A 24,360-nucleotide genomic window follows, 5' to 3' on the forward strand; every position below is an offset into this window, starting at 1 on the left:
AAAAATTGACAAGAACCACATTGATGTGGGTGATGTTTCCATGCTAAGAAATATGGAACCTTTTCTGAGGGCAAAAGTATGCCAGTGAAAAAGTAGATGATGGATTTAAAAGGTCACAGGTCAAGTGACTGCTTATGAACTATAATTGCTTGGCTTAGTGTCACTAGATGAGTTTGGGGGTTTTGGCCTTAAATCATTATCATAAACGTAGAAAGCTGATGATGCCTTCGTTTTCTGAGAATAGTTCCAGTGTGCTGCCTGACACATGAATAGGTTCATAGGGATGGTAGAGTGAATAAAGTGCAGATCCAGAAAATAACAAAACAAAACATAAATTTCATGAGATTTCTCTGAAGCTATGGAATATGATAATGAAATCATGAAGCATAAGTATACTGTTCAGTATGAATGTTAGTGTTTTCACATCTTTCACTAGATTCATGTAAGAGGAAATATTTAATGTAGTATCTATTAACCAAATAATAGAGAGGGATGCCACTTCTTACTTACAGTTGATTTCAGAAATCAAATCATTACTCTCAATTTAATTCATAAAATTTGGCAGCATACCTACTTCTAGTCCTGAAGTTATTTCTTCCAACTCCTGCTGCATCTGAAATAAGTCAAATATTATTTATAATCTTCAGGTAAACCAGAGACATTTTCATGGCATTGCTAGAGAGACTAGACTTAACTTGAGGATTGCTTAAATAGAGAAATAATCACATAATAAAATAAAATTCCTATTTATTTCACATTTAGATAACAGAATGTGTATGTGTGATGCTGTCTACAATCATCTAATAAAAAAGTACAATTAATATTGGTCTACTGAATATACATGACTTCAAAAAGGGTGACATTTTCTCTTATCAGTACAAAGGTTGGACAATTCAAATCACATTTTCACATGAATGTGTTACTTTGAAATTCTTAGGAAAACTCTACCCTTTATAAAACATGATGAGGTTTTTTTCACTGTAATTGATTTTTCCTTAAAATAAAATTTTTATTTTCCACTTCTAATAAAACTAAAATATTAAAGTATGTTCTATGCTACTAACATTTTAGCACAGAATCATGAATACACATATGAAGAAAATGGCACTGTCATAAAGTCATGTGAATATTCTACTGGCTAAGATTAGGTAAAAATATTGTGCTGCCTGTCTTATGACTGACATTTTGTCATATGAACACTAAGATCTCCCAAAATTTGCTTGAAATAAGGATAAATATAGGTTAGAGCCAGTTTTCAAACTTAGTTTCTTTGATTCACGATGTTCTAGAATTAGAAAAGAGGTCAAAAATATATAGCTCATGAATTGTAATTTTTATTTCTTTTCAGAAATTAGTACCAGGTTTTGGAAACATCTGGCTGCTTATAGTTGCAATTTTTAGTTATTTCTAAAAATGTGTGAAAACATTTCTAACTATTAATGTATTGTAAATGTTCTCATATAGAGGATTCTTGTTTAACTCCTTTGTATAAAAGGTATTCTCCCTCTAAATGCCCAAAACGGGGCCTGAAAGAGTATATTCAAGCTAATAAATATATTGTGGTGATAATCATAATATGACATCTGATGCCTTCACAAATGTCTGACTAACACTTTTCCCAGTATTTTGAGAGACTGTTTTCAAGAACACTTTTGTGAGAACACCACCATAGAAAGGCATGAACAAATGAATAATCTGATAACAGTATTACCAGCCAGGTGTTGTAAAAGTACAACTCAATACCAGATAAAGGGAGAAGGCTTTGTCAACAGAATCTTACGTTACCATTAATAAACACTATGTAAAATGTACATCATAACGTGACTTGAACTAAGGGCCTATTAATGTAATTATCTTTTCCCAGGTTACATATGAAAGCTCAGAAGGGAAAGGGACGGACCCAGATCCCAGGAAGGGAGCTGCTCTGGGAGGGGCACCCAGAGGCTTAGGAAAAGGGTCTGGAGTATTGATGCTTCTAGTTTTGTCCTGGCTGGTGGGAGGCTTGAGTGATTTTATCTATATTGACAAGTGAGACTGTCAAATATTAAATGATGTTTTAAAAGACTCTTTCATTTTATTCTTACTTTCCCCTTAAATCACACATTTTCCTCATATTTCCCTTACTAGAAATTCAGAATTGTTGTCGCCAGTTGAAGGGCAATTCAGTGCCTGGCACAGATTATAGAAGGAAAAAAGACAGCAAAATGTCTTGATAGATTTTCCATCTTAGTCATCAATCATTCAAGTGATGGCAAGATAGAGAGACAAAAGTGAATGCCATTTTAAAAGTTCAAGTACATGCCTCATTTAACTAAAAAGTGCTGTGCAATTGCCCACCAATAGGCAAATTTTACAAAACTTGAGATTAAAAGGCTGTAATTACCTTAGCAATTAAACATGTACTTTTATGTAAGGAAATGACAAATCTTTTAATTTAAAAAGAGAAGTTAATCTTTGTAGTACTACAGGTTTATTTAATTCATAAAACTTACCTCTCTTGGACTGCTATAAATAATAAATATCCAGATGTGGTTAAGTGTTTGGATGCCAATCATTCCCTTGTGACTAAGGGTGGAAACTTTGAGATGGTAGAGGAAAACTTCAAAAGTGTTATGAACCACAACCACAGCCAAACTAAAATCAATTGGAAGGAAGCCAAAGGACCTCTCAATATACTTCCTGTTATTACAGAAAATTCAATCTCTAACATCTAACTTAAATGCAGCCTTTAAACAAATCTAAAATGTGTCATTTTACTTACATGTATTGAATAACATTACTATCTGGGTATTTCTTGAAAATGAGAGCTGCAGGGAATTTAAGAAAATAGAAAACTTTCTCTTTCCTCTCTTTATTAACTCAGATAATTATAACCATTACTAATCATGCATAGGTCATTTAAACAACTCAGTATTTCACCAAACTAAAAACAGTAATTATATCAGAAATCTGAAACCCAAAGGAAAGAAGATCATATAACTAACCTCACTCAAGTTATTCTTCAAGCTGGTATCTAAAGTCCATGGGCAGGAAGAAGAAAACAGTGAGTATTCTCTTCCAGGAAATTCTCTGTGAAGACCTAACCCATCAACAACAGTTCCAGCAGAAGCCGACTCTGTGCTCATTGTACAAGGGCCAGAGAAACTTCTGGTCTCCTGTGTCTCTGCAACAAGACTGCTACTGAACGCTGCTGGCCTCTCAGTAGCTCTGTGAAGATTGCAAAAAGACAAATGTTTAGTATTTCATTTTTTCTTAAATGATTCCTAAATGATTAAATTTTCAAAAAGTGACCATAAGAGTAAATGGAACTTCCCAGTAAATAGTGTTTTAACTTTGAAGATGTGTCAAAGCATGCCTACTCTGTGCAGTTACGCTTTCACAATTGTTCCAAAGAAGTGAGTGTGTGTGTGTGTGTGTGTGTGTGTGTGTGTATATACATATATATATATATATGTATATATTCCTAGGGGAATTGCTAAAAAAGAAGTAATTTAAATAAAGTAAGGAGGGTAGAGGAATGTCTATCAATGATGCAGCAATGTATGGCTTAACAAGTAATAATTGCTGCCTTCTGCAATGGCTCTATTTATAAGATTCTTGTGGATGCCATAAGAAACACTTGTATTGAAAGGAATAGTAAGTGAAAATGAACAATGTGAATTTATCAGTTTGGTGCAATATAATGGCTATTTCACTATGTACAAACATATCAAAACATCATTTTATACTCCTTAAATACACACAACAAAATGATTATCCCTATAAAAAGGTAGATTAGTAGTATTCCATAGTTACATATCTGAAATTTTACTAATCCACTCATGTATTGATGTGCATTTGGGTTATTTCCACATCTTTGCAATTGTGAATTGTGCTGCTATAAACATTGGAGTGCAGATGTCTTTATGAAAGAATGTCTTTTTGTTTGTTTGTTTGTTTTCTGAGACAAAGTCTCACTCTGTTGCCCAGGCTAGAGTGCCATGGCATCAGCCTAGCTCGCAGCAACCTCAAACTCTTGGGCTGAAGCAATCCTTCTGCCTCAGCCTCCTGAATAGCTGGGACAACAGGCATGTGCCACCATGTCTGGCTAATTTTTTCTGTCTATGTTTAGTTGTCCAGATAATTTCTTTGTGTTTTTAGTAGAGACAGGGTCTTGCTCTCGCTCAGGCTATTGCTCAGTCTCGAACTTCTGAGCTCAAATGATCCACCTGCCCTGGTCTCCCAGAGTCCTAGCATTACAGGTGGAAGCCACCATGCCTGGCCCTAGAACATCTTTTTTTCCTTTGTTTAGATGCCCAGTAGTGGGATTACTGGCTCAAATGGTATTTCTACTTTTAGCTCTTTGAGGTATCTCCAAATTACTTTCCACAGGGGTTGTGCTAATTGGCAGTCCCACCAGCAGTGTAAAAAGTGTTCCTATCTCTCCGTATCCAGGCCAGCATTTGTTGTTTTGGAACTTTTTGATAAGGGCCATTCTCACTGGAGTTAGGTGATATCTCGTTGTAGTTTTGAGTTGCATTTGCCTAATGAGTAGAAATATTGAGCACTTTTTTATATTTGCTGGCCATTATTCTGTCTTCTTTTGAAAAGTTTCTGTTCCTGTCCTTTGCCCATGTATTGATGGGGTTGATTGTTTCTTGTTGTTTTCTTAAGTTCTATATAGATTCTTATTATCAGCCCTTTATCAGATGTGTAGAAAGCAAATATTTTCTCCCATTCTGCAGGTTGTCTATTCACGCTAATGATAGTTTCCTTGGCTGTGCAAAAGTTTTTTTAATTTGATCAGGTCCCATTTGTTTATTTTTGTTGATGCTGTGATTGCTTTGGGGTTCCTCTTCATAAATTTTTTGCCTAGGCTGATGTCTGAAAGAGCCTTGCACCTCTTATATTATCCTGGACAGAGATTGAGCCCGTCCTTTGATGTGAGGTATCACAAGGGTTGAAAACATGCACCACATGTACTCGCCATCAAATTGGTACTAACTGACCAACACTATGGTGTTCACATGGTAGTAATACTGAGTGGGTGCTGGTCGGGGGAAGGGTAGAGGGTAAACCCACAACTAATGGAAGCAGAGCACACTGTATGGGAAAGGGACATGCTTGTAGCCCAAGCTTGGGCAGGGCAAACAGCATTGTATGCAACCGTTAGGTTTATTACAGGTAGAAACCCAAAAAGGATGTATAGGACAGAATGTGGTTAATGCAAAGCTTAGGCTCATAAAACAATAGCCACAGCAGTCTGGGGAGACCCCGGACTTTGTAGATCAGACAGCTGCAGCCAGCATTCCTTCCCGCTCCCTCCCTGATGGAGACCAAGGCTATCCCTCCCTAGGTCTCCTGATGAGGACTATGCCAGAACAGAAGGATGGATGCGACTGGGGAAAGGGGCCATAGGACTTGGTCATTTTAAGAAAAATGTACTACAAACAACTGTTGTGCCCACTGTCCTCTGCTGCCCATAGCAGGAAGCAATTCTCCACCTGCCAGTGTGGCCCAGAAACAAAGAACTGAACACAGCTGGTGGGAGGGGGTCGGCTATCCCGGTTTATAAAAAACCTGATTGAACTCCCTTCTGTGTTGACACTTCTGACTCAGCCCACCCACACCCGGGTGAATAAACCAGCCACATTGCTCTCACATAACCTGTGTGTGAAATGTGTCCTTTAGGTCATTCATTCACCCTTTCAGTAACCAAAATGTTTGTACCCCCATAACATCCTGAATAAATAAAAAAAAAAGAAAATGTAGAAATTATTATTTTTGGTAAACCAATATAAACAAGATAATTTGCTGAGTGCCAGAATGCACCAAAAGTAGTTGCAGTACTTGGCTATTTGGTTCGGGCTGTAGTCTTCCAAAAAGGAGTCAAACTCATTAATATTTTCATTTAGGGGGATGGTGACAAGCAGTTTTATGACAGTATCCCTCTCTAAATCATAAAGCTTCCAAAATACTTAGCTCAAGGACTATCAGGTCAGGTTAACTACGTGAGACTATTAAGGAGAAACAAAGCCAGATAAAACAAGAAAAGAGGGAGAGATGTAAACTGTTCTGCACTCCCATTTTAAAGGCAAGTTTATTTGTTAATATAATTTTCCAAAATTATATTATCTAGCTAGCTTTCACTTCCCACTAATCTCATGAACCTGTCTTAGTAAAAGGCGTGCTTTCAAGGCAAATTAATGATCTTAACTTATTTTCCATTCCATATTTTGACTTACATTTTTAGTTTCTTTGGCAAGTATTTTCTGTCTTCTAACTCTAATTGATAGAAGTGTTTATATTTTTCCAGTTCAATACAATGAAAATCTTCTGGAGCAGTTGTCATATTGGAGATTTGGGATTCAAGATTATTCATTCTGAATTCCCTCTGACTGCTTACTGCAGCCAGATGATTCTCTCTCAACTGTCGTCTGTATTCTTCCGATGCTGCTTGTGCCTGAAACAAATTAAAAGGATACATTTTTAGCAGTGACAACCTAAACAATTCTTGCATATTTGTTTCCTTCACTTTTGAATCAGACGGTGATTTTATTTGATTTTGCTTTATCTTAGTTTTTAGAGAAAGTATCTCCCTGTCACACAGGCTGGAGTGCAGTGGCCCAGTCGCAGTTCACGGCAGCCTCCAATTCTTGGGCCCAAGCGATCCTCCTGCCTCTACATCCCGACTAGCTGGGACTGCAGGTGTGCACCACCATGCCTGGCACATTTTATTATTTTTGGAGAGACGGGGTCTCATTATGATGCCAAGGTTGGTGTCGAACTCCTGTTCTCAAGTGATACTCCCATCTCCACCACCCAAAGTGCTGGCAGGCATAAGCCACCACACCCATCCTCAGAGAGCAATTTTAAATACATGACAAAAGAAGATGAGGTTTAAAATATTTATCAGCAATTATCAACTAAATCGATCATTCAATTTGGGTTTTAAAAAATTGAATCATTCATAAATTAGTACTCAAGGAATCTAATAATCTAAAGAATAGAAATAATTTACAATTTTAAAAACTGAACATTGTAACACAAGTACAATTCAAGAGTATGGTAGAATTTCTAAATCCCATTTTTTTTTTCTTTTCCTAGGACTATTGTTTTATGCTAACTGCATGCTAACTGGCCTAAATATACGAATGATTCTCTAAGGTGCATCACTACTCTCAAAGATCGATTTAGTTGTAATGATGATAGAAACTGAAAAAGTTAAAGGGAGAAACAAACGCCACCCTCATTCTAGAAATCTACAAAACCAATTGCTAAAAGTGTAGTAGAAAAAACACACACAATGTACATATGACAATATAATCTGCAGGGAAATGAATGCAAGTGCAGTTCACACTTAACTAACCTGTAAAAATAGGTTGACTTCTCTTAATTTTTCTGCAATAAACTGTGTGGCTGTTTCTTGAATTTCCTGCTTCTACTGTTGAACCTGACCACGGTCTACCATGTTCTGTTCCAACCTAAGTGCCCGTCAATTCATGACTGGATTACTAAAATTTGGTATATGTATACAAAGAATATTACACAATTGTGTATGACAATAAGAAATGACAGTGGTCTAGCACCACTTATACTTTTCCTGGATTGAGCTTGAGCCCATTATCCACAATAAGGTATCACAGGATCAGAGGAATAGCCTCCACATGTACTCACCATCAAATTGGCACTGACTGATCAACACTATGGCGCTCACACGGTAGTAATATTCTCCAGGAATTAGGGGTTTGGGGAGGGCATAAACTCACAACTAATGGACATGGTGAGCATGGTAGAGGGGAAGAGCGTGCTTCTAAACCCTGCCTGGGTGAGGCAAAGACATAAAATGTAACCAAAACGTGTGTACCCTCATAATATCCTGAAATAAAATATAAATTTAAAAAAGTATTTTTTATGTATAACTTTTATTAGCTGGAAACAAGGTATGTTTCTAGCCTGATATTGCAAATACATTTATCATCTAGATATGTTTATATTCAACTAGATTCAACATATGGTCACAAACAAAGATTACTTTAAATTTTCTTTCAGGAACTTTGAAAAAGATTTATGTTTCTTGATACTTACTTCTTCTGGTTTCCCTTTTTCATTTTGATACAGCCTTTCTTTCAACTGATTGCATTCACCGATTAACTGCTTACTTCTATCTTCTAGCAGACGGGTTTGCTTTCCGTTCTCAGCTAGAAGGTTTTTCACAGTATCTTGAAATTGCTCTCGCATATTCATCAGTGTCTCCTCTTTATGCTCTGCTCTGCTGTGAGCGTACACCAGTTGCTCTCGAAGCAACATATTTCCTCTTTCTAGTTCAGATATTCTCTTCTCTAGATATTCCTGTTGTCCAATGTATTTCTTCACGTGATATTGTTCATTTTCATACATTTGATTGATCTTTTCCATTTGACATTCTGTTTGGTAGAGGTGTCTTTGGACACATTCCAAAGACAGAGTCTTATTTCTCAGAACATTTCTTGTGCTATGGAGCTCATCTTCCAGGCTACCAATTTGACTTTGAGCCTTAGAACAGTTTTGACCAAAAATCTCATGGTTTTCTTTGAGATCAGACACAGGTACATTTATTTCATTCCGTAAGCAAAACCACTCATGTCCTGCTCTCTGGAAAGACATTTCGACGTCTCTTCCTGACATCAGAATTTGATCAACGTATTGATCATGTATTGCAGCAGTCAGTCTAGAACTGCAGGATTCAAGTTCTGCTTGCAGTTGTTCCTTGCTCTCTTTTTCATTTTGTAGTTGAGCATTTAGCAAGGCATTCTCACATGCCAGAGCATTAAGCTGGTCACTATACTGAGATACTGTGTCTGTTAACTTTTCCACATTCTTTTTCATGGTCATTTGAAGGTTCTCATTCACTTCGTCCACAATTTTAATGTGGTTGATATACTTATTTTCTTTTTCCTCATTCTGATATTTTATTGTGGCTATTTCCATTTGTAGCATGGCTATTTCTTCATGCAACATGTCATTTGTACACATAAGAAATCGTTCTTTTTCATAACTCTGACAAATCTAAGTACAACAAAGGGAACTTTTAGTTAGCACTCAATGAAATGACATATGATTTCTTCTTAAAATAAAGGAGAACCTATCCATTTATACATTGAAAATGATGCAATAAGAGGATATCCAACTGGAAATAGAAGATGGATCAAAACCTCACACTGTATAATAGAGCATAAATTCTCAAAACATCAAACATTCATTTCTGGAAAATGAATCCATGAAAGCAAAAAGGAAACCATTAGAGAATTTTTAAGAATCTCAGAATTGGAAAAGCCTTTCCCTGAATTACAACAAAATCAAAGGCATAAGAAGAAAGATTTATAGATTTGACTACATTAAAAAATTGGGTTTACACTGTAACAGCTAACCTCTGCGTTACCCATAGGAAGAGACTTAGCTTTGCATATATTTGGACAGATAAAATTTCCTTATAGATATTCTACCTTCCTAGCTATTTGTAGTCAGTGTGTATGGTACATTGGTGGACAAATGATGTATCTAGGCTTTGTCCTACACCATTTCTACATACATCAACAAACTCATTTAGTTATCACAGTTCTGAAAAGGAGAGGTTAACAATGTAGGCAAGCTGTGGAATTTCCCCCAGGTCTTCTGATTCTACCTCTACCAAATCACAGTTACTTCTCTTGTGTAAGCATATAAACACAAAGGAAGCCTTTCATTTCAAAACACCAGCCATAACTAAGATAACATTGATTGAGCTCTTCTTAAGAAAATCATGAATTGCCATCACAATGGCTCTTATTTTCTCCTGGTTACAATGTTTGAAACCGTAATCAGTGTGAACAGGGGAAAATGCACTCAATCATTTTACTAGGAACAAAACACTTATCAAAAAATTCTCACTAAGTCTATGTTATGGCATACTATTGTTTGCAAAACCTCTTTGTACTGAAATAAGACACTACTTGGAGCAAATTGTAACTCCTCTCCACAGTGAGGAGCATGGCATTCCAAATATGGTCTCTGAACTGGCTGTCCTTTTCCTCCTTAACCATCAGTGCAAGTAATAAACTAACCTCTCCATTAATATATCAAGGGAATGGAATCACTTCCCAAAACTAGAACATCTATTCTTAGTAGCAAGGGATTTGAGATTATGAAAATACCATCAATTCCTACAGAAAACATTAAAAACCTCTGATTTGGATGAGGCCATTGTGACTATAACTACTGGACTATGGCAGAGAAATGTAACTGAATTGAGAACAATATTTTATCCAATGGGCCAAAAATGCCACCACCATCACTGCCATACATGTATAAATACACAGACACGCAGCTTAAAATACTTTATACTTTCCAAGATGCATATAGTTTGTGTTTTACATATTAATATATACACATACAAGCACACACAAACACGTATGTGAAAATGACTAAAGAAAATACCTGAGATTCCATTTCCCTCAGAGTCATTTCTGTTTCAGTTTGTGTGTAAAGTTGATTGGCCAGAATCCAACCTTGTAATTGTCTGGCATTCCGCTCTCCATATAGCTGCCTCTGACTCTCGTTGTACTTTTCTGCAAGCTAGAGATATAGTAAAGTTTTTGGTCTAATAGCATCAGGGAAAAAAGTCCAAAAAGTTAATTAAGAGTATAACCTTTAACAAAGCTGTGAAAAGCAAGAGCTTATGGAAGACAAGGACTTTTTTGTCTCAAGAATTACTCCAATTTTAATTGAATAAATGACAGCTAAATTCATCAAAGAACAACAATTTTAAATACACTCATATATAGTACTGTGAAAAAAAATTTACAGAACATTAAACTAGTTTCATTAGAGTTTCAAAGCTATAGACCTTACTGTAATATAAAAATGCCGAAATTAACATTTTTATTAGTGATTAAACTCAACTTTCCCTTCATTGCTCCATGCAGAATGCATATACTGAACACTTATCAGATGCCAATATTTATAATAAGGAATTTTAGCTAAAAATGCCATAATTCATTTTTAAGATAACATTTTTCTTGTGTTTTAATCCTACATAACATATATTTTACCAAATTGATGTAAGCAATATTGTTGACATAAAGTTAATCTGGGGAAAGGACATGGTTGAAGTTCTGACTCGAGGGCGGGGGGGGGGTTGATGGGCGGGACATGGCAATATATATAACCTGGACTTTTATACTCACATAATAAGCTGAAATATAAAAAAAATAGAAAGTTTTACCGAAGATCAATTTACCTCAGACAAATAGTTTCTTAATATATTCATTTCTGCATTCAGTGTTTTGACAGACTCTTCAGCTTGTTGTTTCATTTCAACTTCTTTCCTGCATTCCTCTTCCTTTTTTCTTATCTCTTCTCGAGTGTTTTCATATAACAGATCAGCATTTCTTCTCTTCTCTCCTTCTTCTTTTAAGGTACATCTGCAATTAAATACACTTATCTTTTAAAATTAGTTTTTTGTAGAAAATACAAAGTCCACTTTATGATCTGTCTCTTCATATGTTGGTCTATTATCCTAATAAAATTTCCATGCTCTTGAATATTTTTCCTACTTCTCAGGTTTTTAATTTCTCATTTCAGTCTCTTCCAAAGGATATAAAGAGTACTGATGAAAGAACTATCTGCTAACTGATAAGTTTGTGTTACTAGTACCTCTGGTAAATATTATGGAAAAGAATACTGGCAATGATCCACTAAAGATACAAGTTGAAAGTTTCCTTGTTTTCACACAGTCATAATTACCCCTCAATTAGGGCAGATCATTTCAAGTTAACTAAGTTTTAAAAAGTCGCTGTTTATAAACAAGCTTAGACATTCAGTAGAAATAAATTGTCAACTTCATGACATATTGCAGGTATCCCTAACAATAATTTACCGTGTAGGAGAGCACCTTCCCATGTCTTTCACAGAACATGTATCTACAGATTACCATGATCCAGGAACAGCCTAAGGAGTCCAGTATCTATTACCCCACACCTTTTGCATTTCTTTGTTTGGTAACATGTTCAGTGTATCTTGCTCATTATTTTATATTTCATAAAAAATTTTAAAATCTGCTTTGGAACAAGAGAAGATCTAATATTTAATTAAATAACATAGGATAATATGTATTTTAACATAGAACTCTGAATTAACTTTATCTCTGTATGAGAGAGTGATGTTGAAGAAACAAATCCGTAATTATGTTCCATGTTACTTTTTGTTCCATGCATATTCAGAATAAAAGCATATAAAATTTTTAAAATTCATTCTGGGTTGAGAAAAATGGCCATTTCACATTCTGTTCAATTGTAAATTAATATGAAGTTTCTTGAGAAAAAAATATCAATATTGATCAAAGATCTTTCTTTAAAAGTTCCTATACTTTCACCAAAAATTCTACATTGAAGAAATTATTCAAAGTAAATAGTTAGAAATGTAGGAAAATATTTATATCAAAGCTGTTCCTTGTAGCATTGATTATAATACAGAAAATTTTAAAATTCAAAACATAATTTCTGGAATAATGAGATTTCCAAATTTTAGACTTCTATGTAGCCATTAGCATTAAGAAGTAAAAGAATATGCATTTGTTTATTAGTAGACATATTCACAGTTTATAACTTACTGTCTTACTTTGAAGAATTTCACACTCTACAACATCACAGATTTTACCCCTGTTAAACCCCAGAATGGAAGTAGCAATTACTCAAATTCTCCTGTAGATCTTTAGTGTGAAGTAAACAGTACATGCAAACATTTCTTTAAAACTAGGATGTCATACCTCAAAGTAGAGAGTTCACATTCCCATACGGCTTTTTCATAATTTAACTGTGACATTATTTTTTTGGCTTCATAGAGCTCATCTTGCAGAACGCTAACCTCGTTTTCCATTTTTCCAATTTTTATTGTGAGTCTTTCACACTCATTGCTTTTAAGTTCTACTAATCTTTGCTGGGAAAGAATGGCATCTTGCATTTTCAATAGGATAACAAAATCTGTATTAGGGAGAAAACAATAAAGATATAAAATACATGAGTACTTTTGGGATATAAAGGACTGCACATTTAACAGTCACTCATTCATACAATGAACAAATATATAGTGAGGGCCTGCAATGTGGAGGACCTTACACCCAGCTCTGAAGATAAAACAGGTAAGACCTCTGTTCTTATTTAAATACTTTAAGTGTGGTCAGGAACAAAGACAATTATAAATTCAGATAGATGCTATAAGTAAAGAGAGTTCTATGAGCACTTAAGAAAAACTGATCTACACTGAGCCCAGCGAACTGTCTCTGAGGAAGGGATGGCAACAGTGAAAAACAGAAGATGAAAGGAAGCAGTTGAGCAAAGGGAGAAGGAAAACATTCCAGCCACTCTACAGCCTGGGCTGAAGCTCCACTGCAATCTGCTTCCAGCCAAGTTGGAGGAACAGGTGCTGATTGACCTTCTTACCTGAAACAACCAGAACAAAATAGACAAGGCACATTAAACAACGATTTTCAGGACAGTGGACTTCAAGCAATGGAGACCATGATCCCCGAAAGAAAGGAAACAAGTGAGCTAAGCCTTATGAATGCCTCAGCTCTCTGCCTTGACAGACGTTCCAGGCCATGACTGAGGGAGGAAAAACCTCAGGTAGAGTCTCCCAGACTCCTCGAGTTGAGGTGATGAAGCTGAGAGTCTGGTAAAACCAAGGCAGAGAGAGATCACAGGACAGAACACTGGATAGGAGAGAATAGCACAGGGAAAGAAACCTGGAGACCTGCAGAGATCCCCTGTCGGGTATTTAGTAGAGTAACGAACAGTGCATGTGTGCTAGGAAACTACCTAAACCAAGGGTGGGGGGTGGGGAAAAGCTAAAAGAAATAGAGGAAACCATGCCTGGTGTTCACACAGAGCCAGGAAGAGTGACCATTCCCATGAGCCAGGCTGGGAAAAAAATCATACTAGCAAAAAACAAGCAAATTAAAATTTTAAAAATATTTACAACTTCATCAAACAATGAAATACAGATAAAACTGGTAAAATCAAGAAAACCTATACACTGAAAACTATACAATATCACTGAAATAATTAAATTCCATTATATAATTGGAAAGATACCGTCTGGTGCCAGAACAATTGAATATCAATAACCAAAAATGAACTCAAAATGGAACCATAGATCCAGATATTAATATAAGCCCTAAAACTAGAAAACTTTCAGAAGAAAGCACAGGAGAAAGTCTTTGTGATCTTATGCTGGGCAAAGACATTTTAGACATGCTATGAAAATCAAAATCCATAATTGAACAAATAGATAAATTGGACTTCATTAAAACTATAAACTTTTTCTCTTTATAAGATACTACCAACAGAAAGAAAAGTTAAACCACAAACTGGGACAAAGTCCTTGCAGAAAAAAAAAACAAAAACATTGTTAACAAAGTAAAAGTATCCAAAATATATTTTAAAAAACCTCCAAAAAGATAGTTCACAAAGAAGTCATACAGATGGCAAGTAAGCATATGGGAAGATGCTCAAGGTTATTAGTTATTAGGATAATGTATATTGAAACCATTATGATATGCACAATACACACCCACCAGAATGCCTAAAATTTAAAAATTCTAAAAAATGGCACAACATGGTGTTTGTGGCAATACAGCGCAACCGGAACTGTCAGATACTGCTGATGGCAATGAAAAACTGTACAAATACTTTGGAAAACAATTGAGTAGTTTCTTAATAAAGGAATATAAAGGGGCATGAGGAGACTTTTGTGAGTGATGGATGTTAACTATCTTGACAGTGGTGATGGTTTAATGTCTCCATATGTGTCCAAAATTATCAAAATGTATATTTTATCTATGTCTTTATCATATATTAATTATGCTTCATGAAAGCCATTGATTAGAGCGACAAGCATCTAAGATGGTGGCTGGAACACAGAGAGAAAGAAGGGTAGAAAATTATGCAGTATAATGCTGGAGAATTGAGATCTTTAACCTTATAGCAATGAAAGGTGATAGCTGCGTTTTAAGCAAGGGAGGACCATGATGAGATCTGGAGTTTTCAAAATATATAATTATGGTTGAAGAGTAGACCACAGTTTGGGCAGCTAGGGTAGAAGGGAAAACAGTTTTAAGTGTATTCCAATATTCTAGGTGGGAGTTAATGGCAACCTGCCCTTGGCTATAGGTAGGAGGAGAAGCAGAGTCAACAAAAAGACCGGGCATGCCATTCACACAGAGAAAAACACAGTGGAATTATCATAACTCTTCAGCTGACAGTGCACAATATACATTAGTTCTAATTGTACATTAACATAAAGTATATTTCTGGGATGAACTCGTGACTATAGCACATCAGTGCTGTATGGTGCCGTGCTAAGCAATGGGTACATATATGTTACTTAGGATACGTAAGAAGGTCTTACATTTATACAATGGTTCTACCTTTACAATACATTCCAAGCTGTTCAACAAGCAAGATAAAATGCTGATAGTAAGAGGAAGGCAACTCACAATCCTCTGGGGCTGTTGCAGATGACCAAGTTAAGTCATCATGGTCACTCATAGACTGTATTTGTTCTTTCACCTACAAAATAAATAACACTGCTTCAATATGTCTCCAAATACTCATAGCATAAAAAAATGTACAGAAGTGCTAGTTATCCAACTTTTATATGAATAAAATCATAGGTTCTTCTAAAAGAAAGGGATTTTTGTTCGAAGGATACCTTTATCGATGATTACTGCTTCTTACCACTTTTTCAAAGCAAATGACTTTACAACAAAATGTCCACTATTTTCTTATTTTATGTTGTATAATACATATTCTAACAATATTTTTGATAATTTATTTTTAAATACCTTGTTCTTTTCATTAGGTGTTTTCTTTGCAGGCCTGGAAAAACACAAACAATTTCTTTCAGAGAAACAATAAATATATGAAATACAAAGAATATCTAAAACTTTTGTATATATAAATGTCTAATTTTTATATGATAAAATTCATATGTAAATTTATTTCTCCTCTTCAAAATGTTACAGGTAATTATATTTACAGGCAATATAAAATATAATAATTTTTACAAGGAAGTTTAAATGATAGAAAGTAATATGAAGAGATACAGAAAATATATTAATAATATCATAACAAAGAATTAAATTTAGATCAAGCTTTCTGACATTCAAAACAAAAGGAAACACATCTTAGCTACATTATTTGATAGAAAGAAATCTATCAGGGTATTTTTATTGTGATTATTCTCCTTTTCACTAAAAACAAGCTTTTACTGGCACTGAAACCTATTTGGGAAATCATACTTATGTCCTTATATGAGGGAAACGTTTTTCTCATGATGGTATTAGCTAGCTCATTCCGAACTTATTATGCAGATACTATGCATTATTTTTAAGCACTGTGCATGTGGTAAACTCATTTTTGTCCTCACCATAATCCTGTGAGGTAGGTGACACATTAGGTATTTTATAAAGGAAGAAGCTAAGCACAGAAAGGCCACAGAACTTGCTCAAGCCCATAAAGCTTGTCCGTAGCAGACCCAGCATTCAAACCCAGGTTTCTGACTCCAAAGCATGGGTTTCCCCATGTGATGTGAAAGTAACATTTATTTTTAAGTGTTTTAAGTGAGATGATAGCAGAGGAAACAATATTATCATTCCATTTCTTTCCAAAATCATACATAATAATTTCTAAACCTTACAAATGTTTTCTTAAAAGGTTTTATACTCAACCAATTTTGGAAACCTATTTTAATAAACTAAACATTTATTTTTTCTACAGAACGTCATCAGCAAGCATTCATTTATCTATTCAACTGTTCATTCATGCATTCAACAAATACTTATTCAGCATGTAATACATGTGAATGACATTGTTGGTACAATGAAACTTTATTTTATACTTTAGAACTTTATAATCCAGAAGTAATAATCTGTGGTAGATCATAATAGTTTGCTTTTTTATTGTACATGAAGAAAGCCCTCCCCACAATCTAAATAATTATAAAGTTGACACATATACCTGATACTTTAGAGCACCTTACCAAATCGTAGGTATTTATTATGCTACTGGCAAAGGTACTGTAATATATACATGGTCAAAAAGGAATGTTTAAACTGTAATAAATATGCCTTAAGTGTCTGTGTGTTTTTACTACACTTTTTAAAAATCCTATCTATTACAGTTTAATTTTTAAGTCATCATTGGCATCTCTAATTCAATTAGAAAATTTCATTTCTGAACCAGTTCTGAAGAAATAACATCCTACTATAAAATCATACATGAATAGAACTTCTAAGGACAATTAGTTTACTACAAATGCTTAAAACGTAATGTATGAAGGTTTCTAGTGCTCAGACATGTAAACAAAATTAAATTTCCTTCTCTACTTGGTCATTCCCAACAGCATACAAATATATTCTCTAAAAGCTTCTAATTTAAAATAAAGAAATAAAACTCCCTTGAATCCCACATTCTTCTTCAGTTATTACCCATTTCTCCATTGCCTTTCCCAGGAAAATGTCACTCAAGAGCTGTCCATGCTGTCCACTACAGTCAGGGTTCCATGGTAACCATTTATTGAAACTGCTCCTTTCTTGAGCTACTTCACTTAGGACAATGGTCTCTAGTTCCATCCACTCTATAATAAATTACAACTAACTAAGGGGCACACACAGACACACAGGGAACTAAAAGTCATTGGAAATCAAGCAGGGGGAAATAGGGAAAGGGGCACAGACCGCCCTGAAGGGTATACTGAACACTGCTCAGAGGATACGGGCACACTCACAGCCCTGACTCAAGTTTTACAAAACCCACCCATGTAACGAAAACATTTGTACTCTCTTAATATTTTGAAATGAAAAATAATAATACTTAGCTTAAAATACAAAAAAAAAAAAAAAAGAAACTACTGCTCTACTCCTTGTCCAAGTTCACTTGTCCTCATCTTAATCAATCATTTCACAGCATGGATACAGTTGAGCATTCTCTAGTTTTGGCAGACAACACTATTCTATTTCCAGTAAAAGTAATCACTGCTGACATTCTTTTACAAGGACATAAAGGACTTATAGATTTTATGTTCCTTCATTCTATTTCACTTCAGGCGCTGTCATCATTCACACCTCCAGGTACTAAACTGGCCTGCGCATACACTGCTCATCACAGATTTGTTTGAGGTCTGTTTTTCATTTTCATTTTTCTTTACTTCCCTTATATGCAATGCAGGACCAGTACTTTAAAACAAACACATAAAAGAGATAATGTTTTCTAATAATTCTATTGACAATATATAAAAGGGAATTTTTTATAAACTTCTACATCTTCTCCATTTCAATTCACTTATTAATTTAAAAAAATATTATGAAGCACCAACAATATGCAAAGAAATACATATTCCTTGCTTCAAAAAAAAAGGTCAAATGCAGTTATGATACAATGTGATACACAAGACTGAATCTTTTTGAAAAGTTCTACATGAGCCCAGGGAAGGCTTCACAGAACAGACAAAATACATAAAAGAAGCTCACCAGGCAAAAAGTAGGAGAAAGCCAACCAACTTAAGGAAAGAATGTGAGTACCAAGATGAGGCACAGGGTGTCTAGGTGTTTCTTAGGAACTTGAAAGGAAAAGTGTAAAATACATAGAAGCAAATGCTGAGAGGTGAACGCTACGCTGACCTTGAATCCTACACTGAAAGCTGGGAGCTCACTGCCTACAAGAAATGATTCTTAGGCATAGGAGCAATAATTAGATTTGTGCTATATTTTTGGTTTTCTGTTTAAATATGACAATGTTTCACTTCAAAAGTTATAAAATAGCATGAAGCACACATAACATGAATGTAAGAAATCGGCAAATATCTTAGGGGAAATCCTTACTTTTAGAATACCTATATATCATTCTATATAGGATTTATAAATGGTAATATTGTGATGAATTATAATTTTGTTTGAAAATAAAATAATTTTTTGACTTTTATATACTTTTAGCCTAGCTAATTCTAATGTAAATAGTAAGATATACCAACAGAAAAGTGTATTTACTTTTTTGTGGAATAAACACATGTGTAAGAAAATCACTATCATATACGTATATGAATTTACAAAGAAACCAAAATTTCCCACAGGAGATTATGTTAGGAGTTGAGCATGAGCCTTTAAATATATCAAAAACAAAAACAAAAGTAACAGCTATAAAATGAATCATGTAGATAACTGTTCTGTTTAAGACTAAGCAGGCCAGAAAGAAAAGGGGGTTGGGGAGAAATCTTCCTGAGAGCAATTATCAAACAACTGCTCTTGACTCAAACTGCAAAATAAGTTTACGATTCTAGAATAACAAATAGTTTTCATTTTGAACATAGTTGATAGAAGGCTGATTTCAACACAAAATGTCTGGTCCTCACACTTAGAAAATGACTGATCTGTAGCCATGGTAACAAATAGCCACCCCCAAGTAGTTTTAAATCTAGTCAATCCATCAGTGACCACTGGCCTCATTCACCAATCAGTATCAGCCACTTGCTTCTGAGAGACAGCCAGTCAGACACAAACTCATTCCAATAAACATGCCTGGGAGTGCCCAGCACTCAACCACTGTGTCACTCAAATAACCATGCTAGTACAGATGATGTCAACCCACATATTCCTCTGAAAGGCTGCCAGTCCTTCAATGCCACTCTTCCCAAAACCCTGTGTAAGATCAGCAACTGCTCTGTCAGAAGAAACTGCCTCACCAGCATAGCTCTCTTACTAGAGAAAGCAATAAATTCCAACTTCATCTTCTTATTTCAGATATTGAAGGCTCACCATTCTTTGGAAAGAATTGTTAAGTCCATTAAAATTACCTCACTTATATTTTACTTTTCTTAATAAACACAAATGAAGTTTGCAATTCCTTTGATCTGTCTTACCATATGTAAAACAATCATCATTACAGTAAAAGAGTAAATACTGAGTAAACACATTATTGGGCTTTTCTCCCTAAATGAAACCAAATAAATATACAGAATATAGCTTATTAAAGTGTACGTAAGAATTCAAAAATGCATAACCGCTAGGTAAAGTTGTCACAATGAACCCATGTCACACTTTTAAATGAGATTTAGTCTAATGATTAAAACAATACCCACAGGGTAAACTCCATACACTCAGTTAATACAAGTGTATGGAGTAGATCCTTATGACATTACATGCTAGGCTGTTTTCCAGACACAGGGGTATGGCAGTGAACATGCAAAAGTCCTATCATGAGAGTGAAGGAAACACACAATGACAGTAAACAGAAAAGCTGGGCAAACTGCATCATATGTTAGAGGAGAAAAGGTAAAGCAGGATAATGAAATGTTTATGTGTTGGAGAAGAGGCATGGTGGAAATGTTAGCATGTCTAGAAAAAGCCTTGCTGAGAAAACAGTTGTTAAGGAAAGAACTGAAGAAATAGACAAAAGGAGGCCAGAAAGATTTCTGAGGAAAACCATTTAAAATAGACAGAACTGCCAAGTACAGAGGTGTGCCTGTAGAGTTTAAGGAATAGTGAGAAGTTCAATGACGCAGTAGCAGAGCTAAAGGGATTTAAAAAAATGGAAAATTAAGGCAGAGGGACTAAAGATCAGATCATGTGCTTCCTTTTAGGTATTAAGAAGAATGGTGACATATACTCTGACTGAAATGGGAGGCAATTGGGATGTTCTGAGCAGAGGAATGACATCCTCTGACTTGTTTTAATATGAGCACTGGGTTAAGCATTGATGGAAAGAGGACTAGAAAAAAAAGACCATTTAGGAGTGCGTTACACTCATCTAGACAGCAGATGGTGGTGGCTTAGACATTGGTGGTGGCTTCACCAATCTGTGAATGGTTTCTGCATCTATTTTGAAGGAAGACCTGACAAGATTTGCTGACAGATTTGGTATGAGATGTCAGAGACAGAGAGGGAGAAAAAAAGAGAGAATGAGAGAGAGAGAGATGTCAAGGATTACACCAAGGTTTTTGCCAGAGTAACTGAAAGAGTTCCCATTAACTCCAGTAGGAAAGACTCCATGATGAGGGTGAGGTATAAGAAAGAACATCAATAGCTCAATTTTGGACCTCGTAAGCTGTGATACCTAATAGCTAACCAAAGAGGGAGGTCAAGTAGGCAGTTTTGTCTATAGGTCTGGAATTAAGAAAATCATTAGCACACACAAGGTAGTAAAAGTCATGAGAAAGAAGCCTGAGGACTGAGCCCTGGGACACTTTAATGTGCGAAAGGTGGGGTGTGAGGATGAACACACAAAACAGACTAAGATGGATGAACTAGAAAAGAAGGAGGAAAAACCAGGTGAGTGAGTGATATACTGAAAGTCAAGGGTAAAAGGGATTATGGAGGAGAGAGTTTTTCACTGGAGAAAAGATTGCTGACAGAGTGAGTAAAATGAGGTCTCAGAAATTATATCTAGATTTATTAAAGTGAAAATCAGTGGGAACTTTGAGAAAACCAATTTTGCACTAGAGGTGGGAGTGAAAATTGCTGGAATGAGTTCAAGAGTGAATGGCAAAGAAATTCAAGTCCATGTGCAGACACTAGGCAGTTTTTTCAAGGCCATCATACCTAAGTGGCATGATCATGGACACTCTAATGTTCTTCTTGTTTAGCTATATATTTCAATCACTATAAAATAATTATATAGTATATTTTCACACTTTAAATGTTTCCAAATTGTATACATATGGCATTTTAAAAAACGCCAGACCAAGGTATTAAAGAATAAATTCACAAAAATTATAGAATTACAAGATCCTATGAACATTTCTAGATCATATAAGCTGATTTTTGCTTATACTTTTGCCCATACTTATAAAAAAGACCATAGAAACACCAAAACATTCAAAAGTAGTATTTTTGCCTTTAGAAACATCATCCAATTGCAGGATATTTTATACTCATCAAATATAGAAAGCAATCACTCATACTAAAATACTGATTCAAGGACAGGAATAAAAGGGGTAAATGCACAAAATAATCTCATTTTTAAACTGAATGTTTGTAACATATAAAGTCACTGTAGAAAATACGGTATGATGCATATTGACATATATTTAAAAGGAAGGTTAATGCCATGAATTCAGGCTATCTTTACAAAGAAGATTCACCACATTAGCAGCACCTTGGTGTTGGCACGGGGGTCAGCAAATTAGTGTCTTGGGGCCAAGTCAAGCCCGCTGCCTGTTTTCATAAGTAAAGTTTAATTGGGACACCACCATGTCTATTTATTTACTGTCTATCACAGTTTGTGGACTACAATGAACAGAGGCCCTGTGGTTCAAAAAGCCTAAATCATTTACTATCTGGCTTTCTACAGAATGAGGTGGCCAATACCTGGTTAGTAGATTAAAGATCCTTTGATGTATTTTAGTAAGTTTTACCCAAAATATGAAAATGTTTATATGGGATATGGATATGCAATCCCTTGGCAATATCTGGATTAATGTGAGGATCCAGCAGGTGAGCACTCATGCATTGAGAACAAAACCCCAACAAATCAATAATTAGCAATTCTGTTGGGAACAAGGTAGAGCTGCAGTGTAGCATGCAGCATCCTTTTGAACCTCAGCAGATATTACAAGAATTCTAACATAATTTGCTTAAGATGTGTCATCAAACTATATGCTTTAAATATCCATCAATTGTGAAGTAATCAGTACACTACAGATCTAACTTTGTTGTTTAAATGGTTGCATATGACATTATTATATGGACATGACAATGTAACTATTTCCTTCTTGATTGGTATGTAGACTACCTCGAAGTTTTTGAGATGATGATGTTACAGTAACTATCTTTAACATGCATATACATGTATGCACGTAACACACTTGTATAAATATTCTGAACACACATATATTATAGATCTTTGACATACATAGGCTATCTATTTTATGAATATATTGGCTTCTTGTATGTTATATACAATATAGAATAAATGTCCTTAACTCGTATGTGTTTACATGTGTTTCTACAAGTCATGTTTTCCTGCAGCATCTAGTCCCAGATCCTAAGTTCCTGGTAGGCCAAAGGAGTGACATATTTGAAGTGTTGATACATGCTACTAAATTACACTTCAAAAAGGATTTGTCAATTTTATTTACCAACAGTGTATCAAAATGCATTTTCCTCACATTTGCCAACACTGCTAATCTTTTAATAAAATGCCAGTATCATTGGAAAATATGTTACATCATTAATGCACATTTTTCTGATCACCGAGCAAGGCTGAATATACCTACAGAAAGCATAAAATTTGTTAATCATGAATATTAGTCCAATTAGAATTAATTGTATAGCACAATAAAATTATCTACTGTTAAATATTGCTACAGGCTTACCTATCACACACTTCATTCTCCATCCTAGGAAATTGCCAACTGTCAGTTTTTCTACTCTTTCTTTCTTGAAGTAATGCGTCATTGTCACTGTCATCACCAGCACCATCACATAGGTTTTCTGATGCTGCCATTTTATTGCTTTTGTGCTTCTCCTTTTCTTCAACCTTTAATGAAAGCTTGATAGTACGAATAATTGTTATTACCTTATCAATAAAAATAACTTTTTCTCTTTTCATTGATTTTATCCCTTGACTCACCTTAACTGTCATATTTTTAATCATTAAATATTGTGTGCTTACTTGAATATTATTGTACATAATTACCATATAATTATAATTATTATGGTATTATTGAAATTTTTATAAAGTCTACTTCATTTCTGTTTGAGTGAATGAAACAGAATTTTCCCAAATTTCTAAAAGGGCCCTTCTTAATTTTTTGCTGTTATTCACATCCACTCTTCTCTGGATAATAGGAATTTCCACCCCCATTTGACTGGCAGAGACAGAAAGAAAAAGACAAAGACATAAATCACGTCTTCTTCTGTCTTATCACCTGGATTTTACGTTAAATGGCCAGATTTAGAGGATGCAATATTGTAAGGCTTCAGGAACAGAGAGAAAGCTTTCCCTTTTCTGCACCAAGTTAATCTTTTGACGCTGCCGTTTATCATTCTTTTTTCATTTGGATAGAGAAATATCAAAAGACGAAGATACACACAAATGTATATGAACCAAGTTTGTCACCACACAAGGAGCAGAGTGCAAGTGCTCAGTTGCTGGTGTGGAGTCCTGAAAAATGAGATGCTTCCCAAATTTCACATTCAGTAGCCATACAATTTTACAGTTGGAGGATGTACAGTATAAAGTAATTATCTATTTTAGCTCCTTCACCTACTGATAACTGGAGTAAAACCGAGAAAGATTAAATGATTCATTCAAAGCTCCTAAAGTGGCATTACCTAGCAATTTCTGACAAAAAAAGAAAAAGAGATAGTGG

The 24,360-nt window shown here is 35.1% G+C and overlaps 1 protein-coding gene across 1 annotated transcript in view; it reads right to left on the reverse strand.

Annotated features, from left to right (window-relative positions):
* The window catches only part of LOC123640217 (ankyrin repeat domain-containing protein 26-like), a 46,110-nt gene extending 22,580 nt beyond the window's left edge, over positions 1 to 23,530 (reverse strand). Inside the window, exons 1-10 of the mRNA XM_045554698.1 lie at positions 23,362 to 23,530; positions 15,839 to 15,872; positions 15,491 to 15,563; positions 12,764 to 12,977; positions 11,237 to 11,420; positions 10,435 to 10,572; positions 8,068 to 9,027; positions 6,225 to 6,442; positions 2,985 to 3,207; positions 571 to 613 (exon numbers count right to left, since the gene is read on the reverse strand). Of these exons, the coding sequence (XP_045410654.1) occupies positions 571 to 613; positions 2,985 to 3,207; positions 6,225 to 6,442; positions 8,068 to 9,027; positions 10,435 to 10,572; positions 11,237 to 11,420; positions 12,764 to 12,977; positions 15,491 to 15,563; positions 15,839 to 15,872; positions 23,362 to 23,492 (2,218 nt within the window). The 5' untranslated portion in view covers positions 23,493 to 23,530. The remainder of the gene's footprint in view (positions 1 to 570; positions 614 to 2,984; positions 3,208 to 6,224; positions 6,443 to 8,067; positions 9,028 to 10,434; positions 10,573 to 11,236; positions 11,421 to 12,763; positions 12,978 to 15,490; positions 15,564 to 15,838; positions 15,873 to 23,361) is intronic.
* Positions 23,531 to 24,360: the final 830 nt, after the last annotated feature.

The sequence above is a fragment of the Lemur catta genome, chromosome 6, assembly GCF_020740605.2.
Source record: "Lemur catta isolate mLemCat1 chromosome 6, mLemCat1.pri, whole genome shotgun sequence".
NCBI lineage: Eukaryota > Metazoa > Chordata > Mammalia > Primates > Lemuridae > Lemur > Lemur catta.